The sequence below is a fragment of the Callithrix jacchus genome, chromosome 4 (assembly GCF_049354715.1).
Source record: "Callithrix jacchus isolate 240 chromosome 4, calJac240_pri, whole genome shotgun sequence".
In the NCBI taxonomy this organism is placed as follows: Eukaryota; Metazoa; Chordata; class Mammalia; order Primates; family Cebidae; genus Callithrix; species Callithrix jacchus.
The window spans coordinates 53,790,463-53,815,320 of NC_133505.1; the positions used below are offsets into that span (position 1 = coordinate 53,790,463).

General features: G+C 37.9%; 2 protein-coding genes across 25 annotated transcripts in view; one reads left to right on the forward strand and one right to left on the reverse strand.

Annotated features, from left to right (window-relative positions):
• Positions 1-16,063, reverse strand: part of SUPT3H (SPT3 homolog, SAGA and STAGA complex component) — a 554,097-nt gene extending 538,034 nt beyond the window's left edge. For 11 of the 20 annotated variants that reach the window (XM_054254044.2, XM_078369324.1, XM_078369330.1 and 8 more), the window contains exons 1-2: positions 14,978-15,528; positions 3,471-3,571 (exon numbers count right to left, since the gene is read on the reverse strand). In XM_054254044.2, coding sequence (XP_054110019.1) covers positions 3,471-3,571 — 101 coding nt within the window. In that variant the 5' untranslated portion in view covers positions 14,978-15,528. Of the gene's footprint in view, positions 1-3,470; positions 3,572-14,977; positions 15,658-15,788 lie in introns of those variants that run through there. The other 9 variants (XR_004741815.3, XR_013534243.1, XR_013534241.1 and 6 more) reach the window with 2 other exon arrangements.
• RUNX2 (RUNX family transcription factor 2) overlaps positions 1-24,858 on the forward strand; it is a 219,704-nt gene that overhangs the window by 32,445 nt on the left and 162,401 nt on the right. The gene's annotated exons all lie outside the window — the stretch shown is intronic.

Consider the following 24,858-nt stretch of genomic DNA (forward strand, 5'->3'; position numbering starts at 1 on the left):
GAGCATATAGCAAATGTGCTCAGTTATACGCATCAGATAAGGCACAACTGCTATCATCCCAATCCACTAACACTTGTTAGACTAATTCCCTCCTTTAAAATCTGTAAGAAGGGGCCAGGCACAGTAGCTCTTGCCTGAAATCTCAGTACTTTGGGAGGCCAAAGCAGGTGGATCACTTCAGGTCAGGAGTTCAAGACCAGCCTGGCCAACATGGTGAAACCCTGTCCCTACTAAAAATACAAAAATTAGCCTGGCATGGTGGCGCATGCCTGTATTTCCAGCTACTTGAGAGGCTGAGGTGGAAAAATCACTTGAGGCTGGAAGGCAGAGGTTACAGTGAGCCAAGCAAGATGAGGCCACTGCACTCCGGCCTGGGCAACAGAGCAAGACTGTCTTAAAAAAAAAAAAAAAAAAACCATCTGTTAAGAATGCCTCACTGGTGGTATTTACCACCCAAATTCAAAATATAGTAAGTTCTTTAGGCTCTAATACTAAAACAGACTGGGTGCCAGTCCTAAATTTAATAGCAGATCATGACTATTTCATTTGTGCTTGGCAACTAGACAACTTTCAGTGACGCCATTCCCCAGAAATTACACTACAATATTGTTACTTATTTAGAGGCCAGGGAGCCAAAAGAACAACAACTCATTAAGAGTGAATGGATGGGGAAAACAGCAGCAGAGGATTGAAAAGCAGCAATATTAACAGGCTTAGAACTATGAACAGCAGCATTAAAGTAGGGATTCACAGAATGAAATTACTGTAACACCAAATAAATATAGCAGCTTAAGTCCACACTTTCGCATTTCAAATATACATAAGTACGGCCATACCACCCTGAATGCGCCCAATCTCATCTGAAATATACATAAGAATCAAATGTATACTGATTCTAATATTATATAATCAAAAGCCTAAAAATCATATACCAATAGAAATATTGGTAAATTTAAAATGATTCTCCCAATTTTGGCACTATTTCCCTGTTCTATGAAAAAATTCACAAGGGGGAAAAAATAACTTCAGACTATAAATGATGAATGTAACTATTAGGAGTGGACTCTCTATGAGGTCTGAAATAGAAGGAAAATGTACATTTCTTCCAGAGCTGTAGCCAACAATAACTTTTGCATTCCGAATCCAGCTTAGGTACATTGGTTGGGAAGATGTTTGCAAAAGTATTTAATAAGAAAGTGCTGAATTTAGCCTTTATTTTATCCTCAGTTTTTTTTTAATGGCCCAAGGGCTATCAAATGCACTAAATAGAAACCCTCCTAAGTATAAATGACAAAAGAATATACTACTCTACAGCTTTTTTAAATTTACCTTTTAATTTTTTGTGGGTAGTTTTTTTTTAATATTTTATTTTTAATTTTGGTGGGTACATAGATTTTTTTAATTTTTAAGTTTTAATTTTTGTAGCTTTCTTCTTAAAGACCACTGTCTTTTACAGATCAGATGTTATCAAACTTTTTCTGCAAAAAACCATATAGCAAATATTGTCAGTTTTACAGGCCATATAGTTTCTGTCACAAATACTCAATGGCACAGAGCATGAAGGCTTCAATAGACAACAGATAAATGAAAAAGCCTGGCTATGATACAATAAAATGTTATTTACAAAAATAGGCAGCAAGCCCATGGCCATAGTTTGTTGACCTCTGTTACAGGTCATCTGTTTTAAACTTTATTAACAAGTGTATTGTTTTAATAAACACTACAAATTTTGAAATAAGATGTCTGGGATTTGCTTTAAAACACTTCATTTTTAGAAAAAAAAAAGAGAGAGAGTAGGGAAAAAGATTAAATAAGACTGAAAAAGCACAATTATTGTTAAAGCCAGATTATGGATATATGGATATCATTACACTATAATTTTATAAGTTTGAAAATTCTCAAATTAAGTTTTTTAAAATACAAAGTAAATCAATGAACCATCTCTACAGAAAAATGAGTATTGTCACCTTACTCTAACCTTTTAAAACACACTTTTAAAAACATAAACATAATCAACGTAATACAGCGTAAAAGGTTCTTAATATAAAGCCACTAAACTATAATGAAAAAACGTAAACTAATCCACGAAAATGTATATAAGCATAAACCCTTAAAACTTTCTGTAATTTAAAATATAGGCTCACTTCATACAGTTACGAAATATGTTAAATTTATTGGTATCTCATCTGAAAGGTGCTATCAGTTTTTGGCTTTAGAATATTTTTATAAGAAATATATTATTTATATTAATGTATAATAGGTTTATTACTTCTCAAGTTAATACATAAATTTCTTTCTTTTTAAATTCTCAGTAATTCTGGGCAACATGGTGGAACCCTGTCTCTACTAAAAATACAAAAATTAGCCAGGGGTGGTGGCATGCCCCTGTAATCCCAGCTACTTGGGAGGCTGAGGTGGGAGAAGAGCTTGAACCCAGAACATGGAGGATGCAGTGAGCCGATATTATGCCACTGGACTCCAGCCTGGGCAACAGAATGAGACCTCGTCTCAAAAAAATTTTTTTAAATAATAAATTCCAAGTAATAAATATTAATAGATATAATCCTCATAAATAAATATTCTTCAGTCTTCAATGATCCTTCAGTAAAAGGATCCTGAGGCCAAAAAGTTTGAGAACCTACGACCTAAATGTTTTCAATGTTGTATAAAGTAAGTTAATTATGCAATTATAAGACATATGTTCAAACTCATTTTACCTTTGAACAGTAATCATCATATAGTGGTGTTAATCCAACCATGAAAGCTATCAATATATAGCCATAAGAGGAAGACACTTAAACTTTCAACAGAAATATTCTTTTAAACTACCTGATAAGTCATGAATAACTATATGCTACCTGTTACCAAATCAAGAGATGTAGTCTCATTCAATGCAAGAAATCAGAAATCAAGCTGAACAGAGCCTTAAGAAAGAAATCTTAATGACTCTGCAATTTCCCAAAGATTATACATCTGTTTTTTAAATGCTCTAAGTTTTTCCCCAATGTTCTGAAATATAGTGATTTCAAATATTATCAAAACTAAAAACTAATTTAAATTAGGATTATTATGACAGTTGAAAAAAACTAAGAACTTCCATGTGAAAACATTTCCACTGTCCAAGAATATTATCAGTCTCAAACTTTTCTAAATCTATAAACTAGAATAGAAATAAACAATCCACAACACAGACTCCGGCAAATAATAATTAGAGCAAATGTGTTTACATGATTATTCATTCTATCATTTATAAAGATGAGCCAATACTAATTTTTCAAATACAGTACCACTGTATCATTTTTAACAAATTTTGCCTCTTCATATGGCAATTTAAAATGTTACCATAGTATTTCATTTTTACTTGATTCAATACAAATTATTTCCAAGTTAAGTTTTACAAATGTTGCTGTATCTATCAACATGAATAAATTTAAAACAGTAATAACAATAGCATGCAGGGATGTACTCACATCATACTCTGTAACTCTGTTGCAAAGCTTACAGACTTCCCCGTACTCCTTCCACTACTTGAAGTTGCAGAAGCCATTGGACTAGCTGCAGTATTATTCATCTAAATAAAAAGGAGAAATAAAGCTTACAAAACATACCTAGCTATAAGTAAAAAAAAGAAAGCAAATACAAATTACTTCAAAAGTAGAGAAAATTTAAATTTCTGATTTGTTTTGCATAAAACTGAGTCACTTACACTGAATGTTCTATATTAAAATGAAACAGCAAGGTGGAAAAAAACTAGTTAAATAAGATGTTGGCCAATTATCCACTTCAGTGATAAACACTTTAGCACCTATTTTACAATAGATAATGTAAAAAACAGTATTTATCAACATATTTTACTAGAGCTCATTGGTTTTCAAAATGTGCTTTAGGGAGCCCTATGGTTCATCAGCAATGCTTCAGGATGTTCCAGGTGGACCCCAAACACCACACACCCCCAGCTTCATTCAGGTTACCAGAACAACTCTGAATTTTCTAGTTGAAATATGAAGGTTCCAAGTAAGAGTTCATTTAAAAAAACAATTCCACAGCTAGAAGATGCAAAATTAGAAAACTACAGAATAGTAGGCTTTGAACCAAAGCCTAAAATAGAAATGTCAATCCGTAGATCAAAAGTATTGTGGTATTTTATAATCCTATGGGTAAATAACTTACTCAATTTAAAATATGACTTTTTCCCAATAAAATTAAGGTGATCCATAATGATAACTGGGTGCCAAATTTAATGTATGCCATTTTATTCAATGCATTAAAAACATCAGTGCAAGATTTAAAATAATGTCATGAAAGAAGGCAAAGCCTCAACTATTATACTCCTATACTGGAAGTGCTCAAGAAACGTTAGTTATTATTTCATATGTTTGTATAAACTTTGCAAAGCTGTACTTTTCCTTAAAATATTTTTTGCAGATTCTAAAGAAGAATGTAAGATATTTAGAGCATATGATCAAGTAAAGCAATGCAGAGGACTTTCAGTAAACTAAGAGGGCAAGTTCTGGAGTCAGACCGCCTAGATTTGAATCCCAGCTCTGCTCCTTTGCTAAGACTTTGGGCAAGTTACCTAACTTCTCTGTGCTTCAGTTTTCTCATCTGTAAATGGCAATGATAATCTCACCATCTTAGGGCAGTTGTGATAATTAAATGAATACATACAAACATTTAGAACAATACTTATAGCACACAGTGAATATACAATCAATGCTAGCTATTACAATAAACAGACCTTAAGAATTCCCTCTTCCCTTAAAGGGGAAAGTTAAAGAAGAAAAAAGAATTCCCCTTCTGGAACTGCTAAAAGCTTTTACATAAATTTAGATGTACTACCCTTTTCTCACAATCACAGAAGTTTTTAAAACTTAAACATTTTTACTGAAAGATCTCCATGCAACTAAACAAATGTTAAGTAGCTTCCTTATAAGCTGAGTTTCACTGATGACATCACTACAACTACGAGTCACTTGGGCTCAAAATCTCAGTCACTACCTTTGATTCCTTCTCCTATACCCCACAATTTGCAAGAAGTCAAGTAAATTCTATTGTCTGTATGTTCTCATATCTTTTCCCTCTTGTGCTACTGCTATGGGCCTCTAAAAACTCTTATTTACATCTTCTATCTCCATCTCAGTTCATTCTCCATACTACTGCCGAATTTATTTTCTTAATATATCTAATCTGACCACTCCTGTGGGTAATGATAAAATTCATAAAGGGAACCTAAACCCTTTATGGGTCACTTACCAAGGGCTGTGATGGAAGGACTGGGCCCCATGAAAGAAGGTTGGGGAAAAAAAGCTATTACAAATCACTGTTGGAGATAGGCCTTATATGAAGCTTTTAAGAAGGCAACAGGACAAAGATCCAAGGCAAGCAGCACACTAGCTTGGTGACTAGGTTTGGAATATCCCAATATTCCACTGGTCTAGTCTGAGGCCCTAACAGCCAGGCCAAAACCACTATACGAAAAATTCAAGAGCACAAAAAGAGAAGGAAAACAAAAACACTCCCCTCAAACTGGAACCTGAAAACCAAAATTCTAAAACATATGAAGAACATAATGCTAAGAAAGGCCATCACTTTTGTTATATCTAAATTTGTGCCACTGTTTAAAAAGACTTTTGGAATAAGTACTTTTCCCTACAAATAACATAGGAAAAGAAACATAACCATTTGAGACTTGGATTAAAAAAAAATACATCACAAGTCCAAGACTGGGCGAAAATAGGAAACCAAGGACTTCCACAAATAGTCCTGCAGAATCAGGACAAAATGTGAAAAAAGGGAGCCTGGATTTCTCAAAGACCTCAGAAAATGTTCCTCTCTTGTTCCAATAGAAGACTGACAGAGCTATTCTGGAGAACACGTTAAACTCAGAAGAGTATAACCCTAGCCTCCAGAAAGTTATGATTTGAATTGACTTGTCAGATTTGACAGACATGCCATTCCGTGGGATTATCCTGTGGTCAAATGTCCTGAGACATTGGTGGAGAGATCTGGTCCTTTTCCATTTTCAAATCCAGTCACCCAAACCTAGTTTATTACAACTATCATCATCCTTTTCACAGTCAAGTCAATTTTTATATCAAACAGGTGAATAACATTTTTCTTGACATGATGAGCTGGTAGCTCATTAGACTCTTTAAAATAATTATTTCCCATACCCACATTCTGTTTGATGATTTAGAAAACTAACTTCTTTTGACATTAACTTCTTTACACATCAAAGTCCTATCATTCCAATGCTCTATTTCCTTTCTTCTAGACATTAAAAAAAAAAAAAGTCTGTTAAAAGCAGGAGCACTCAATTTTCACTAATAAATACAGTTACCGTGGAACTGAAAACCTACTGTAATCTTCTCAATGGGTTAATGTCCTGCAGTTGTTTCAGCTTTCAATTGAAATGCATCTGTTTGCCATATTTTACAAAATGAATTCAGATGTGCAGATTGGGACCTAGATTATTTCAACATGCCAAAGTTTAAATGTGAACCAAGGAATAAGTTCATATCTGATTAACAGTATTTAAATCTGATTAAGCTAATAGCTAATACTATAACACACCTGTAAAATTGTGTTTCAGAGAGAAAAAATTGCCATTTACCTTTTAATTTAGAACAATGGAATTTAAAGATATACTCCTTTCCTCAGAAAATACTGCTATCAAAAAAAAAAGTTTTAATTGTAATGAAGTTAAACATCACAGAAAGTGAATTAAACAAAACGCAATGAACATGCTACTGGGTTTCTAGTTAGAGCTCATATTTTTGGGGACTAAACGGCCACAGAAGAAATACCATGAAACATCTTGAAGTTTAAAAGACATGAAATTGTTGAGAACCTTATTATTAGTTTCTGCACCCTCCAAACGTCATCAAAATCTGGACTGTGAAAATTATCAGTCAACCCATTAATTCTAAAAAAAGTTTTCATCATTTCCTCTATACTGCTGAAGGTAACTATTTCAGCAGACCTACATAACAATTTTGAGCATCTACAGAGTCGCAATTGTAACAATAACCTGAACATCCCGCATAAATTAACAGAAAACTTTTATAATTAGAACATTTTTATTTTCATAAAATTCCAAAGCCAGGAAGCAATTATGGTTAAGCCAACACTATTATACACTGCGTTTTGTTGTTTAAAAAAAAAAATCAGGTTACATCATGATCTAAATTTCTTCTAATGTGAAAAATAATACCAAATGGTCAATCACTGAGAATGCAAAAAATTAAAAATTAAATATTCAAAATAGCTATAAAAACTTCTAGACCTACTGTCTAGAACAACACACTGGTAATTTCAATATATTAATATATGCCCCATTTTAAGTGAACTTTGGAAGGTATTAAAGCCTGGTTTATAAACTTATCTCAAATCAGTCCCGCCTGGCCTCCCCAGCCTCCTTTTCTACAGCAGTCAAATCAGATTTTCACTATCTTCAGAACCATCTCAAGTTCTTTTGAACCTTTACCTCTACAGGTCTTTCTACTCACAATACCTTTTGAAACAATACAATATCTCTCAACCTATCCAAACTTTACTGACCTAAGCCCATCTCCAAGAAACCTACCCAGATATATAACAAAAGAAATTCTGACATCTAATGATTTTAGTTTATATTAGTTTAATATTTAACTACTTTAGTACATACTAATTATTTTAGTTGAATAAGCCTCTGTCCCACAGTGAATCCCTCCCCCAACTATGGACAGATGACATCATCTTCTACTTCCAGAGAAATGAAAAGCTATCATTTAGTCATTCCCTCCACTCTCCTCCACCAAAAACACTGTATCCTCCCTTAATTCCCTCCTCTTATAATAAAGACATCCTCTTATTTAAAGCCAACGCTACCAGTGATTTGGCTTCTTCATACTTAAGTATTTACTGGGTATCTGCTACAGGCCAAACACTGTTCTAAGAGGCAGGGATAAAGCAGTGACTAAGTCAGACAAAAGGAAATATATTATAATGCAAGAAACAAGCACATAAATATAATTTGAGGTAATAACAAAAACTACCAAAAGAAAAAGCTGATTTCAACTAGGAGATGGCATTTAATATAAGATCTGGGAGGGAGCTCAGGAGAACTTCCCAACAAAAAGAACAGCAAAGTACCAAAATCCTGTGGTCAGTGTGGCTAGAGACATGAACACAGAGGTAGCAATAGGGCAGATCTTATACAGCCTTCAGGCCACAGGAGTTTACATTTCACTTGAGTGTAATGTGAAGCTATTAGAGAATTGTGAAAAGGGAAGTTAGTTGAAATGTTTTAGGTTTTAAAAGATAACTCCAACAGCTGCGAGAATATACTCTACAGAAGCAAGAGTGCAATCAAGTTAGGAAGTTACTGAGGTTGTGCAGACAAGAGATGACAGTGATTGAATTAGTTTAACAAGTAGAGATGATGAGAAGTGGTCAGATTTCTGGAATATATTTTGAAAGGAGAACTGATTTGCTGATGGATTAGATGTGGGGTGTGATAGAAGAGCAGTCAAGGATGACTGAATCTGGGGGCCTTAGAAACTGGTTGAATGGTGGTGCCATTTACTGAAATCCGGAAGACTGAGAAGGGGAAAAAAAAAAACAGTTCAGTTAGGGCTATGTTAAGTTTGAAACAACCATTAGACAACTGAAATAATATCATGGTCACAAAATTTCTGTTAAGAAGGATAATCAATGTAACAGAACTTTGTGTAAGGATCAACTAATCTCATAAGTTCAGTTTCTCTGTTAGGATCACAGGGTTCCATATAATGAGCACTAAAAGAAAAATCTGAATTGAAAATAATATAACACCCCATAAACCATAAAACTACCCCCCTCCTTTCTCTCTAGATGAGAAACAGCTAAAACTGTGCAGCTTTACATATCCTACATGAGCATCTTTTTAAACTAACCGATATAGGAACCCAGTGATAGACTGCTCAGAGACACAGGAGTTTCTATTATATTCTCCTTCTTTAGTCTCACATTCAGTTTCTATTCCATATGCTTTCATATCCAGCACTCTTACAGAAAAATAGGGTTTAAAAAAAACTCTTTGCAAAAACAGGCCCTAAAGTACACTGCAAATGTGCCTATCAGATTATCCTTAAGCCCTGACAAATGGCACATAGCACACTTACTTTTCCAACATTAAAACACTGTTTTTACACAAAATTAATAGAATTACTTAACAGTTAACTTTTGAGATATGTGGAAGATTCTGGGACCAATTATACTCTTAACAGTAAGAGGTAAGTGTATTTGACAAAGACACCAAAAAAATAAGCAGCTCTCTTAAAAATCAAGACTCTCTTCCAGTCTAGATTCACATTTTAGAAAGAGAATTCTGCATTCAACTATTTACAAAATATCTGATGTGTTTCAAAACAGTTTGTGTGACCAAAAAAAAAAAGGAATAGAAGTTTTACTGTAGGCTTGTAAAAAATAGATGAATTTGGAGTTCCTAAAGGGTGTTTCATCTGTATTAGCTCACTTTTTCTTTTTCATAATTACCCTACAAAACTAGTATTCTCCCTCTACCAATGAGGAAACTAAGTAAAAATACTGGCTGAAGGTCACAAATCCAGTAAAAAACAGGCTTTGATCCCAGATAGCTGATAACCTGAAATATTCAGGCCATTTAGATACACTATGTTTTAATAAAAATCCTCTCATTTTATTGCCTTAGTTTTTTCATTCTCTATCTCCTAACACACTAAAATACTGTGAAATTACTGAAGACTTACATGGTCATTAAGTTATCTTGGAGACTGATGACTTTAAACACGCAGTTAAGAAATTTTTCATGTAAAAGAAAATCTTAGGAAGATGGATAAACAACTATACCAGACAAATATATACGCAAATTGGTGGGAGGGGAACCAAAGACATCTGAGCAGACTTCAGAACAACAGTTTGAAGATCACTAATTTCCTCCAAATCCCTCATTTTTCAGGTGAGGAACTGAAGTCCAGAGGGGTTTCTTGAACTGCCCAAGGACACACTACTATTTAGTGATACAAGCTGGGACTAAAACTGAGGTCCCCCGACACCTGGTCCAGAGTTCTTTCTACTACACAACAAGGAATATACAAATAAAAGTTTATCATAACTAACCCACATTGCCTCCACAATGTGTATGTCACAGTGAACTGTGTTGTGAAATATTAATATCTGCCTATGCCAAACCACAATGGGAGCAGTAAAGAGCTAGGCTCTGAAGTTCAATTATAGACTCTTAACACCTACACATGACCTTGGGCAAGTTATGCCACCTCACTGCCTCAGTTCCCTCATCTCTAAAATGAAGATTAAAATTACTTCTCTCATAGGTTACATAAAATAGTATGTGTAAAGCCCTTAGGATAGTGCCTTGTACATATAAGGCGTATAGTTTACGCCAACAATGATGACGAACTCAAGCAAAAGCATAGCTTCTTGAAAATATATCACAAACGATTATGTTAGACACGTATGTTCTCAGAGAATGTTACAACTAAAAGTATGCTTTAAGACTAATATGAATAACATGAAATACACAGAATTCAGTCATAAAACTACTATAATATTTAAATCAGCAAAAGTGCATTTCAATATTTTTTAATGATTTATATTTGTATGTTATTTTAGTTTATAAAGCATATTCACACAAATTATTTCAATTTACTATCCTATGAAGTCAACAGCATTTTATTCAGTAACTCCTACATACCATACAGCAAACAGCATGCTATTTTTTTTTTTTTTTTTGAGATAAGGTCTCTCTCTATCCCCACCATGGAGTGCAGTGGCACAATCTCAGCTCACTGCAATCTCCACCTCCCCTGCTCAAGCAATTCTCCCCTCTCAGCCTCCCAAGCAGCTGGTACTACAGTTATGAACCACCAAGCTTGACTATTTTTTTTTGAGATGGAGATTTGCTCTGTCACCCGGGCTTCACTATAATGGTGCAATCTTGGCTCACTGCAACCTCTGCTTCCCGGGTTCAAGCAAGTCTTGTGCCTCAGCCTCCCAAGTAGCTGGGATTACAGGTGCATACCAAGACACCTGGCTAATTTTTATATTTTTAGTAGTGACAGAGTCTCACCATATTGGCCAGGCTAATCTCGAACTCCTGACTTCAGGTAACCCACCAGCCTCAGCCTCAGCCTCAGCCTCAGCCCCCGAAAGTGCTGGGATTAGAGGTATAAGCTACCACACCCGGCCCAGCTAATTTTTGTTTCTAATTTTTTGTGAAGACCAGGTCTCACTATTTTGCCCATCACTCTTGGGCTCAATCAATCTGGGCCCGTCTTGGCCTCCCAAAGTGCTGGTATTACAGGCATGAGTCACAGCGCCAGCCACTCTTTTCATGTTCATCATCTTATTTATCCTTCACTACCCATTTTTAACTACAAGCCAGACATTTTCAGAGGGAGAATTACAGTACAGAAAAGCTTGACAGACTTATTCTAGAAAGTAAGAGCCTCATTAGTATAACCTATTAGGTGGGAATATGTTTGGATGAATGAGATACAATGAAAGGACCTCATCCCAAGAAAAATGTGCCCAAGAAAAATGTTCTCCCTTAGCAGTAGTATGGAGTTGTTTTATGTAGAAAATATACTGTGACCAGATCAATAAAGCACTTACAACAAAATTGTAGAGTGATTTACAACATTATTTGGGTTTTTTTGTTTGGTTGGTTTTTGAGACAGAGTCTTGCTGTGTCGCCCAGGTGGGAGTGCAGTGGCACAATCTCAGCTCACTGCAACCTCCACCTCCACAGTTCAAGCGATTCTATTGCCTCAGCCTCCTGAGTAGCTGGGGCTACAGGCGTGTATCACCATGCCCAGCTAATTTTCTGTGTTTTTAGTACAGATGGGGTTTCGCCATGTTGGCCAGGCTTGTCTCCAAATCCTGACCTCAAGTGATCTGCTCACCTTAGCCTCCCAAGTGCTGTGATTACAGGAGTGAGCCATCACGCCTGGCCTATGACTTACAATATTATTCGTAAAAGAGAATTGCCTTCATTAATGGTGCCTATTATACTATCTACGCTGTTACACAAAATTTACAGAACATTTTTTGCAGATCACTCTTCAGCGGAGGTTGTAGGCCCACAAGATGAGACAAAATAATTCAACATAAAAATGTAAGATGTTTGTAAAGTAAGATGTAAATGTTTGTAAAGTAAGACGACAATTTTTAAATGTAATTCTCGTTTGATGCCACCAACAGTCCTATGAGAAGGTGGGATGAGGTGGCATACTAATTCCATTTTACTGATGAAGAAATTGAGGCTCAGTTATAAGTTAATATTCAGTTAAATACCTTAACTGAAATGATAAAAAGAATGGGGCAGAAAAGGGCAAAAGCTAAGTTTACGGAATTGGGTCTTGGTGTTCTGTCCACCAACCCACAGAACATCTCAGAACACTATTGTCACTCCTAGATTAGCCATAGACTTAAGGCTACAGCAGCCTAAATCTAAATTAACCTCTTATGAACCTAGAAGCAGATGCCATTACCATCTACATTTTATAAATAAGGAAACTGAGTATTCTTAGGAAGATTAAATAACTTATCCCAAATCATATGGTTAGTAAGCAGCAAGTGAGAACTCAAATCAAGTGTTAGAGCCTCAATAAAATATTTTACCCACTTAGTATAAACTGAATTTAATAATGCATGTGGCTGAATTATTTCTCATTATTTAAGTAAACTGTAAGCAAAACCCTTCTTTAACATTCTAATACATAATCAGATTTCTGATGGATTTCACTATTCGACCTCACCATAAAATAAAATCGGTGTTATTGCAACACAAATACTCAGTCTCCTGATTTGACTGACATGGACTAACATGCTTTGCAGTCATCTCCACCAAAAGATAACTTTTTCCAGAGGGAACCAAAAATCAAGCTGTTCAAGATTTCTATCCAAAGCAAAATTTTAAAATTATCAGTGGCTTAAATGGGAAAGTCACTTCCTGGCCTTATTCCAGATATCTCATTTATTACTTAGACACAAAAACAGTAATTTTGTCACTGTTTTAAAGTATATTTCTGGCCGGGCACAGTGGCTCACACCTGTAGTCCCAGCACTTTGGGAGGCTGAGGCGGGTGGATCACTTGAGGCCAAGAGTTCAAGACCAGCCTGGCCAACATGGTGAAACCCTGTCTCTATTAAAAATACAAAAACCAGCCAGGTATGGTCGTACATGCCTGTAATCCCAGCTACTAGGGAGGCTGAGGCAGGAGAATTACTTGAACCTGGGAGGCAGAGGTTGCAGTAAGTTAAGATCACACCATTGCACTCCAACCTGGGCAACAAGAGCGAAACTCCATCTCAAAAAATAATAGTAATAATGAAGTATTTCTGATACTGCAACATGGTTAATTGTCCTAAAACTATATATTACAAATTCCAACAAGGTTAACAGTAGGGTGATATTATGTGGTCCCAACTGGAGCCTTTTTGATAGTGAAAGGGGCTCTAATAAATAACTGTGCTGGAACAATCAGGCTTTAAACCATGACTGTCTCAGAAAAATTAAGATATTATGGTCACCTATAAAAGTACCCCTTTCTAATTCGTATATTATGAGCTATTCTCATCTGATTAACCCGTGAGCTTTAAGTTATTGTTCCAGATCTAAAGATTATCTTCAACCTTGAGATCAAGAACATCATTTTTTTTTTTTTAAGAGACAGGGTCTCCCTCTGTAGCCCAGGCTGGAAGGCCAGGCCTGACCATGACTCACTGCAGCCTTGAACTCCTAGGAAGAGAACCTCTGGCCTCAGCCTCCCAAAGTGCTGGGATTACAAGCATGAGCCAACTGCTTGGCCCAAGGGCACCATTTTACAGACATCAGGTCAAGCACCTGAAAAAAAAAAAAAAACAGATGCACATATTTCAAGGAAAGTATTTTTGTGAAACATCAGCTGATTTCACTTATCTCTCCAAAAGATTTGGATAACCATGAAACTGGCTCTAAAATGTCCCAATACTCAAGAGCTACAATTTTTCAATCGCTTTACTATACAAAAGGTTAAAAAAGAAAAAAACTTCAATAAAAGAGCTGGAAAGTTCTCATTGAAAACTAACCAAAGTGGTAAAAGATAGTAGAAACCCAAAATCACAATATACGACAAGAATGTTTAAAGAAAAATCCAGTTAATACTGTCATAGCTGTGAATGTGGCATTAGCTGTACAACCTAGGAGACGAATGCTTTGCTTTGTCAAGATGTAAATAAGTACTTACAGACCCATGCTCTGAAGTGCAGTATTTGAATGAAAGGTATTATTTGAATATAATGAAGATTCCCTAAGGCAATAAATGTTTCAAGGAGTTGGCTTCTTTGATTTAAAACTCGACCGTATTGACTTAGAATGACTCTCAAAATCTAAATTGTAGACCTGTGCTGTCCAATGCAGTAGCCACCACTAGCCACATGTAGGTATTTAAACGTAAATCCATTTATTAACTTATGAATAAAATTAAATATTAAGTTCCTCAGTGATACTCATCGAATTTCAAGTGCTGAAGAGTCACTGTGCCTAGTGGCCACCACTAATGCCTACTGGCACAGATTATAGAACATCTCCATCATGGCAGAAACTGCTACTGAAAAGTGCAGCTCTAGACTTAGGAACACTTTGCGCCAATGTCCCGAATATCCTGAGATAAGAAACTTACAATAGCACAAAGAACTGCATTCCATTCTAGCAAAGTACTGTCACGAACTGTTCCTCCTAGTCAAATTCAGCCTCTTTGAAACATTCACCAGAAATTCCCCAAGTTCTGTCCTTCAAGTAAATCTCTGCGGGGCGAATTTAATTCCTCTTCCAAAGAGACCCCAGGTCCTCTTCTTCCAAATAAATATATATACACACATATATATACATATATAAACACACACACATATATATACATACGTTTATATACATACACATTTCTTTCTACCGAAATCGTTTAATATTTCTATTAACCTCATGGAGAAATGCTAATTTATCCACGTGTACAGTAATACTATGTCCAGGATCGTCGGAATGTCAAATATTACATATCACTGTCTCATAACCTCACTCTCACTTGTCAGACCAAGTGTCCTGATTCTCCGAGTAGATAAGGTCACAGTCATTCTGAACTCCTAAAACATGGAGAGCAAAAGTAGAGCTAACATGTAATGAGCAGCACCTGGCGCCGTTCTAAGCTTTTTAACGTGTATTTTCTCACATAATCGTCACAATTCTGAACTAGGCTATAAGATCGCCATTTTACAGACCAAAACGAGGCAAAGACAAACTCAATAATTTCCCCAGGGGTCAGAGACCTGAGCTCACCCCACAGAGAACACAGAGAATCTTTTCCTCTTTCTGGATGTTACACTCTCACTAACAACCTAACTCTTCTCTCGCCTTGCCATAAAGCAACAACTTCCCTCTTTAAAGACTCCCCCCTGCAGTCCCCAACAATACCCAGATGACCCGACCACCCCGCTTCTTTACACAGCCCAGCCCCCCTCACCCCACGCCCACCCGCCGACAGGGAGGAGTCGACAGGCAATTCCACGCTCTGCAGCGGAACCAGGGCGCTGCGCCCGGCCAGCGCCTCCCAGAGCCGCCCTCCCTTCAACCCTCCGGCGTAGACGCCGAAGACCCAGGCGGCCGCCCTCGAGCCGGGGCCAGGGCGTGGCCGGAGCGGTGGCCTAGACGCGGGGATATCCGCGCTGCGTCCCTCCCGGCTCCCCGAAGTCTCCCCCGCCCGCACCCCCGCACCGCCCCCCGCACGCCCCACAACCTCTGCTTTAAGAACCCTTGTAGGCACGGCTGCGCTTCCCGCGTGGAGAATGTGGGGGTGGAGATGGTGCGGTTTCTCCTGCTGCGGCCCGGGACACGCTTGGAAAGGGGCGGGGTGGGGGGCAGAAAGTGTGGAGTGTAGAAAGGCAAAAGGTGACTCGGCAGTGTGGCGGGGGGCATACGGGGGTGCAAGATGGCGTGGGCGGGGGTTGCGGAGACTGAGAAGTTAGCGCTACGGACGCCCCCAGCACTCGCGGTACTGGCGCATGCGCGCTCGACCAGGTGGTGCGCGGCTCCCAGCCCGAGCAAGCTACTTCCGCCACGCTCGTCGGGGCGGGGCGTTCTGCGCCGCCCTCAGGGCCCGGCGAGGGCGGAGCTGAGCCACAAGGCGGCCCTTAGAGCTGGGGCGGCTGGGAGCGGTGTGGGGTTGAGTTGAGATCCCCCAGGGAGGGCTTGAATTATGTAGGAATTGGTCCAGGCTTGAATTATGTAGAAATTGGGGCTGAGAGGGCTAGGATTTTTAAAGGATCGATGACTTACACTGGAAGTTGATTTTCAACTCCAGTGAAGAGATTGACCATTGTAAACTTCTTTCCAGGAATTGGGGTGAACGGGATCTTGGGATTGCGCGTTCAGAATAGTGAATGAAAACGCTCCCGCCAGGGCCGCAGTGCGGGCGTGTGGACGTGGAACCCGTTCTGGGACGGCGAAACCAGCTCTTCCGCCGCTCCCGCGCGCCATCGCTCCCTACCTTGACCTCGCACAGAATCTTTTCCATTAATCTGCAATTAATATTTTTCTAAACGCAGGCGTTTGACTACCATGTATTGTTATAGAAAACTTGTTCTACTTGAAGGCTTTTTTTTGGACGATTCTGTGTTTAGGTTTTGGCCTATCCCTAATTTTAAAATCTTGCGCCCCCGGTATTGAACTGTATATCCTGTCTTCCCACATTTGATCGATATAGATGTAGTTCTTGAAATAATACAGTAGTCGTAAGACAATGATTTCAGTCTTTCACTCTTTATGTAATCTGAAGTCTTACTTATAGTTTAACATTCTTATTGGCTGCTTAAAGAAGAAAACTGATTATCCATGCTCACCTTCACACCTGTGACATCAAATATATAAAATAACTTATAGGGATTCAAGTATTAACCTTCACCAAGTCTTTTTAAGCATCACTGCTTCAGTTATTTTCTTGCCTATAGTTACTGTATGTGAGTTCTGAAATAATCCCTCCTGTTTGCTTAAATTGTTTAAAATAGCAACTTATTTGGTTATTTCCTCTGCAGATAGTAGTTGAGTCTGCTAATGTTGTGTTTGATTCTCTTTAATCTCCCTAATGCTTCAATATTTGCCAAATACCTAAAATTCCAAAAGAATAAATATATTTAGGATGTGAGAGTTCAGCATAATGTGTAAATCAGGGCTCAATTCATTGCTGGCCAAAGTGTGCAATATCACAGTAACAGTGAGTATCTTAATAACTTCTTACATAGGAAGACTGGTTGAAAAGCTCTTTTGAATACATTACCAAGAAATTAGTTAACAGAAGATTAAGAAAAAATTAATGTTCACATCTAAAGAAACCACTTCAAATAGACCATTTCAATTAAAATTATGTTCAATAAATGTTGTCATAGAAGTTCCTGCAGTGGAGTTTCACCTGCATCAGATGAGTGCCTGTTTGACCCCCCAGTTTATCAGAATAGAATCCAGATCATCTTACTCTAGAATACTGGTGTCCAGTCTGCATATAGTCATACACAATAGAAGTTAATGAGAGTGAGACATGGAGAAGGGAAACTGAGTTAAGGCGTTGATACAGGAAGTTCAAAAATTCCCTCTTAGAAAACTGAATTGTGCTGTTGGGAGAGATCTGAGTGTTAAAGTTATATGAGTTATCCAGGTTCCTACCTCCTGGAATTTGTTAAAATCCATTTTTGAAAATCTGATTTAGCCATAATTTTGCTCACAGTTTAAGACCATTGCTATGTACAAAGGATCAAAAATATTTTCCATTAGATAAATATCAAATATCCTAAATTATTCATGCTACCAGGGTATGTAATTATAACAAAGCTAGAATAGTGAAGCTTTGCTGAAGTTAAGGCTTTGATGATTACCACCTCTCAGAAAAACAAGTGATTTTCAAGGCATATGGGGAAAATGCATCAGGAGACCAAATGAATTTGTCACTCCACAAAAATGGCTCCATCACGTAGACAAAACTGTTAAAGGAAAATGAAGCATTGTTAGTGTAGACTTTTACATTACTTGGGCATGTAACATTCATGTAGACTCACTAGTGCAAAGAGAAGGTACATATATCTAAATAAAAGTGCCCCACAGGCATCTTAAAATGATTAGGTAGTAAAGCCCACATTCTCAAAGGAATAGCAGAAGCCATGACTAATATGGAACCATCTCTCTGATTCCACGGAAGTGGTTTCTTCTCAGGTGGATGCCACAGTGACAGTTCAGGTGGCCTGCAAATTGTCATTTGAGATTCATACTCTTTCTTGTTAGGAAGCTTGTGGGGACTTTTATTTTCTGTTTATCAATTATTTCATCCTTTGCTATATTTGCCTTCTATTTTTAATGCTTAAATTGTCACCATGGAAATAAACTGGGTAGATTTCATATTATTTAGAACTGTATGTTGCAATTGTTGCTATATTTAATTTTCTGACGTTGAGAACGGTTTTCCAATTGCATTCTCAAAGGTATCTTGTTTTATATTTAGAACAAGTTTTTCTGACCAAAAAGATTCTTCAGCTCAGTGGTACCTGAGCAAGTAACTTAACATCATTCGACCTCAGTTTTTGTATCTATAGAATGAAATAATGGAACCAAATGAACTAAAACCTTACAACCCTAAAATTCTAAGTTCCTTCAACATGGGAATAGCCAAAGGATGGATCCTAAAGTTCTGCAGCATAATTTCAGCATTTGTGCTGCCAAAAAATCACAGAAGTATGTATTCAGGACTTTTCTTTTGAGACAGGGTCTCTCTCTCTCTCTGTCTTTCTGTTGCCCAGGCTTGAGGGCAATCATGCAATCATAGCTCACTGTAGCCTCAACCTTCTGGGCTCAAGCAATCCTTCCACCTTAGCCTCCCCAGTGGCTGGAACTAGAGGCAAGTGCCACTACATTCAGCTAATTTTTTAATTTTGTGTATAGATAGGGGTCTCCCTATGTTGCCCAGGCTGGTCTCAAACTCCTAGGCTCAAGAGCTCCTCCTGCCTCAGCCTCCCAAAATGCTGGGATTACAGGAGTGAGCCACCATGCCCTGCCTGATGTTACACATTTCAAAAGAAAAACCAACATGAAATGATATAACAAATCTGCAGAGGCATTGGTGGGATGGGGGTGTCACAAAATTATTAATGTGTAATCAAATTGGCTTCCCACACCTTCCAATTGCATTCATATGTTCCAAACTAGGAAAAGCAGTACAATGATTAGAAAAGAAATGTTAAAAAATTACAGTACCAGGTAGCTTGTAGAATTATAGTTATGATCGTTCTCTTAAGCTCTCATTGTAGCTTAATGTACTGTAAGCTCTCATTGTAGACTTAACAGTCCAGGGTCTTTTAAAATTAGTGCTTGGTTGCTGAAAAACTGGTTATGTTTTTGAGAGTCAGAATGGTAAAGGAACCATGGAATGCCAGAGTTTCAAAGAGACTTTGAGCTCTTCAGGCACAAGAAAACTTAGTTGTTCCAATTCCCATGAAATCCAATATGTAATACTCTTGTACTGGAATCAAACAACTTTTACATTTCAACAGATTCTTGTGGGCCTACCATGTACCTGACAGTATTCTCGAAGCTGCAGATATAGCAGTGAACAAAACAGACAAAAATCTATGCCATCATCAAACTCACATTCTAGTAGAACTTAGACAGTAAAAATAAATACCTAAATTATATAGTATGTTAGAAGACCATGAGTGTTATCAGAAAAATTTATATGGGAAGGGCCGTGGAATGAGACCAAGCACAGGAGGAATGGGGAGATGTAATTTTTAAATTGGGCAGTTGCAGCAAGCCTCCCTGAGAAAGTAGTATTTGAATAATGACTTGAAAGTGAAGGAGATACCTGCATATATCTGAAGAAAGAGCATTCCAGACAATGACAATAACTTGTGCACACCCTAGGGTGGGGACAGGTCTGGTAAGTTGAAGCAACTGCCAGGAGGTCACTTGTAGCTAAAGAAGAGTAACCCAGAAAGAAAATAATGTGTTATGAGGTCAGAGAAACACTAAGCCAGACGGTGAAACACTGAACACTAACCCAGTCTCAGGCCTAGTGTGCCTGAGACTGGGAGACTATTGGCAGAAGATTGACATTGTAAGATTAAGGCTTTAAATTGGTTCCCCTGGCTGCCAGGTTGAAAATAGTCTGTAGAGTGACAGGTCCTATTGCAGTAACCCAAGCACAAGATGACAGTAGCTTGTACTAGCGTTGTTACAGTAAGGCCTTAAGACAAGGTTGGGTCCAAGATATATTTTGGAAACCGATATGATTTGTGGACACATTGGATTTAGGGTCCTAAAGGAAACAAGGATGAACAACTGTTTGTTCTGAGCAACTGGAAAAATGGATCTGCCTACATTAGCTGAGATGGGGAAGATTGGGGTTAGAGTATGCTGGGTAGGTACAAGAGATCAGGAATGCAGCTGGGGAATAAATACATAATTAAGCATGATGGTTGTATTATCTTTAATGTTTTGCCATCAAAAATAAGTAAGTTCTGGGCCTGTCACGGTGGTCCACGCCTATAATTCCAGCATTTTGGGAGGCCAAGGCGGGTGGATCACTTCAGTCCAGTTTGAGACCATCCTGGCCAACATGGCAAAACCTTGCCTCTACAAAAAAATTAGCCAGGTGGGTGGCACACACCTGTAATCCCAGCTACCAGCTACTTGGGAGGCTGAGTAAGGAGAATTGCTTGAACCCAGGAGGCAGAGGTTGCAGTGAGCCAAGATGGCACCACTGCACTCCAGCCTAGACAACAGAGTGAGACCCTGTCTCAAAAAATAAATAATGTTCTTATGGAAATGAAAAGTTTGAATTTGTAACATTTTATAATTAAATTAATTTCTAATCCTGCTCATGTCATAAAGTTCCATTTAGACCTATCTAATATATGTCAAGGAATACCTTTAAGAAAATTTGAGAAAAGCTAAATATCCCCTTGTTTAAGAAAAAGAAAAGAAAAATTTTTTTTTGGTCTATCAATACTTGAAAGTAGAGAATAAAGTTCAAATGAATATACAGAAACATCCAGTTCTCCAAAGTATTTTTATTAAAACTGAATCTATTTCAGTGAATTATCAAATAACTGCCTTCTTTTTCTATTACGCATGGAAACAGGGCCAAAAGTTATTTGGTGCCATATGAAATAAACTACAGTGTGGCTAACGCAACCTGCTATTCCTACTTCACATTCTGAAGGTGGATGCAATAAACCTATTTTGACTAAGTAATGCTCAGATCATTTGTTAACTAGTAATCAGGGAACTGTACTGACAGATTTCACTAAGTTACTTTGTTTTTATTTTTAGCTCTTTACTGATGCAACATAAGCTGTATTTTCCTTTTTCCCAAGTATATTTAAAACCACTTCTTTAACTCAGTCAGGTATAGTGTAAAAAATAAGGGTTTGGTGCCACTGATTAGCCATAATGCTGGGCAAGTATTCAACTGAAAATAAGTGTCCTCTACTGTAAAATAAGGATAGGAATACCTAATGTAGGGAGGTTGATATCAGGATTTAAATGGGAAGTTCCTGACACATTGAAAAGATTTAATAATTTGTAGTTATTACTGTTTTCCAGCGGGTGAAGGTTGGGTTTTTTTGGGGGGGGGTGTTGGTTTTTTTTTCCTTTTAGACAGAATTTCACTCCATCACTCAGGCTGAGGTAGTGGCACTATCTCAGCTCACTGCAACTTCTGCCTCCTGTGTTTGAGCCATTCTCATGTCTCAGCCTCCTGAGTAGCTGGGACTACAAGCATATATCACCATGCCCAGCTAATTTTTGTATTTTTTTCTAGAGACAGTGTTTCATCATGTTGGCCAGGCTGGTCTTGAACTCCTAGCCTCAGGTGATCCTCCTACCTCGGCCTCCCAAAAGTACTGGGATTACAAGCATAAGCCACTGTGCCTGGCCAGTTTTCTAGTTTTTATTATAATTAGTTATTGAGTAATTTTATAATGTTTATATTTTTAATGTGTTAGACATGGGACTATTAAACACAAAATCTTACCTCAAGTATTAGATATTAGGGTGCCTTTTTTTTTAAGCAATGGGGTCTCACTCTATCTCCCAGGCTGGAGTACAGTGGCATGATCATAACACACTGCAACTTCAAACTCCTGGGCTCAGGAGTTTTTTAAAGTTAATTTAAAAAAATTTTTTATGGAGATGGAGGTCTCACTATGGTGCCGAAGCTGATCTCAAACTCCTGGCCTCACATCATCTTCCCACCTCAGCCTCCCAAAGTGCTGAAACTACTATGCCTAGCCTATTTTTTTCTTAATTCAGTAAAATTATGTAAATGTGACAATTATTCTTTTAACAAACATCTACTGAAGATGTAATAAGTATAGTACTAGTCATTGTTAGACATTGGGAATATATGATGAATAATAGAGTCTCTGCCCTCATAAATACTTCTTACTGGTGAATTTAGGAGAGACAATGGTATATAAACAAGGAAGAGCAAAGGTACTGTGAGAATATGTAACCTAGGTGTCAGCTGAGATCTCCTTGGCTTTTAAGCTCTGTTAGCATTGGTTTGAACCTCCATTCTACCTCATTTGCAAACCCAGTGCCCAACCCAAGATTTCTTCTTATTTCTGGAGAGCTAAGGTTCTCACTGAACCCTCTGACTCTGAACTTCCACTTATAATAAACCAGTGAAGTTCATGGATGAGCTGCCATCTGTCCTTATTCCACAAACATCCACTCAGATATGGAACTTAGCCCTGTTCCTAGGTTTCACCCAAAAGCATTTCCACAAAGTTCTGTGTGGGCACAGATTTAGTAAGGTTTTGAAATGATGAAAGGGAGTTGATGTCACAGAAACACAATTTAGAAGCACTGTACATTTCTATTCTTAAAAGCGGACCAGGTGTGATGTCTCACACCTGCAATACCAGCACTTTGGGAGGCCAAGGCGGGTGGATCCTTAAGATTAGGAGTTCAAGACCAGCCTGGTCAACATGGTGAGTCCCCATCTCTACTGAAAATACAAAACTCAGCCAGGCGTGGTGACACATGCCTGTAATCCCAGCTACTCAGTAGGCTAAGGCGGAAGAATTGCTTGAACCTGGGAGGCAGAGGTTACAGTGAGCAGAGATCACACCACTGCACTCCAGCCTTGGTGAAAAAACACTCCTGCCATGATATTGTGCTTCACCACATGGCCCTTTTCTTCTTTCTACTCAGTTCTCTGCTCTTCCTCACCCACAAATGCTTATTTGTTTTTAATATTAAGTAGTTTTGTTATTTTCTTTTCTTAGATTCCAGCAGGCTCCAGTCTTTGAGGACTTACTGGCAAGCCTTCAAAACTATCTAATATAAATTATCTTACCTCCATATGTATAGATCGTAGCAGAGATACAATTAGAGAGTACTCATTTGGGGCCACTAAGTGTTGATGGAGCAGAAAAAAGATATCAAGGAAGACAACCTCTCTGAACCTCAGTCGCCTCATCTGTAAAACTTCAAAGTTTTGTGATGAGGATTACATGGAAATGTATGTGAAGTGCCCTGCACATGGACAAGCTCTTAATAAATGTTTTTTTTGTTATTCTTGTCATTACTATAGGAAAGATGACTCATCACTCAGTCTTGAGACGTAAATGATGGTTGAACAGAATGAGGAAGGATCATTGGGGCAGAGGGAGCCGTATTAGCAAAGTCAGAGTGTGTTGGAGGAAACTGCGAGTTGTCCAGCATGATACATTCATAGGCTATGAGAAGGAAAGCTAGAAATTTGACAGGGGCCAGATCAAGTCTTGGGTATTATGTTTGGGCTTTATCTAATAAAAGATGGAGAGCCTTGGAATAATTTTTTTTTAATGCAATGATGTGGTAAAATTTGCCTTTTGGTTGACAGTAATGTGTAAGAAAAGTTGGGTGAGTGAAAAATTGGAAGGAGCTAACAGTTCAGGAAAGGTGATATGGGCTAGAGTTAAGTCAGTGAAGTAGGAAACAATAGAAGATGACAGGAGAAATGCTAAAGAAGTAGAATTGTATGATTTGGTTACTGGTAAGACATGAGGGTAGAAGTAAGGCAAAGAGGGAACTGAAGTATGATTCCAAAGTTTCTTGACTTACGGAGTGGGTGGTAGTACCATTTATCCAGACAACGAATACCAAAATGGCAGTTTTGGACATATGTTTGAGGTGACTGTACAAAATCTCAGTGGCTATGACAAGTAGTAAACTGGAATATTCTGGCAGAATAGTGGGGATAGATGCTACAACAAAGTCTGTAGTTCAAGAGAGTGGATGGACATTTAGGTTTAGGAACCAGTCACACACAGCACTCATGATTCCACACACGTAACTCCCATGCAACACCCAGCCCTATTCCTAGATTTGGCCTAGAAACATTCTCACAAGGATCTGTATGGGCACAAAGGAAGCCAAAGAAGAAAATGAAATGCCGGAGAGAATGCATAAAAGAATGAGAAGTGAGTCAAACATCAAGTCCTAAATACCCACATTCAATGCTTCTAGTTCCTAGATCTAAATGTCCACATGCTCTCCTGATCTCCAGACTGTATTCGAGCTTCTATCCCCATCATTCTATATGAATATTCCAGTTGTGCTACTGGTTATAGCCACTGGGATTTTTACGCAGTTACCTTAAACACATTCAATGGGAGGAGGAGAGGAAGAGTCAACAAGGAACACTGAGAAGGTAGGTTAGTGGTGCCACAGAAACCAGGAGAGCAGAGTTTCAAAGAGGCATATTAATGATGCTACAATGAGAATCAGGATTAATTGGATGTAGCCAGTTTAAAGTAGCCTTTGGCAAACAGCTTCGA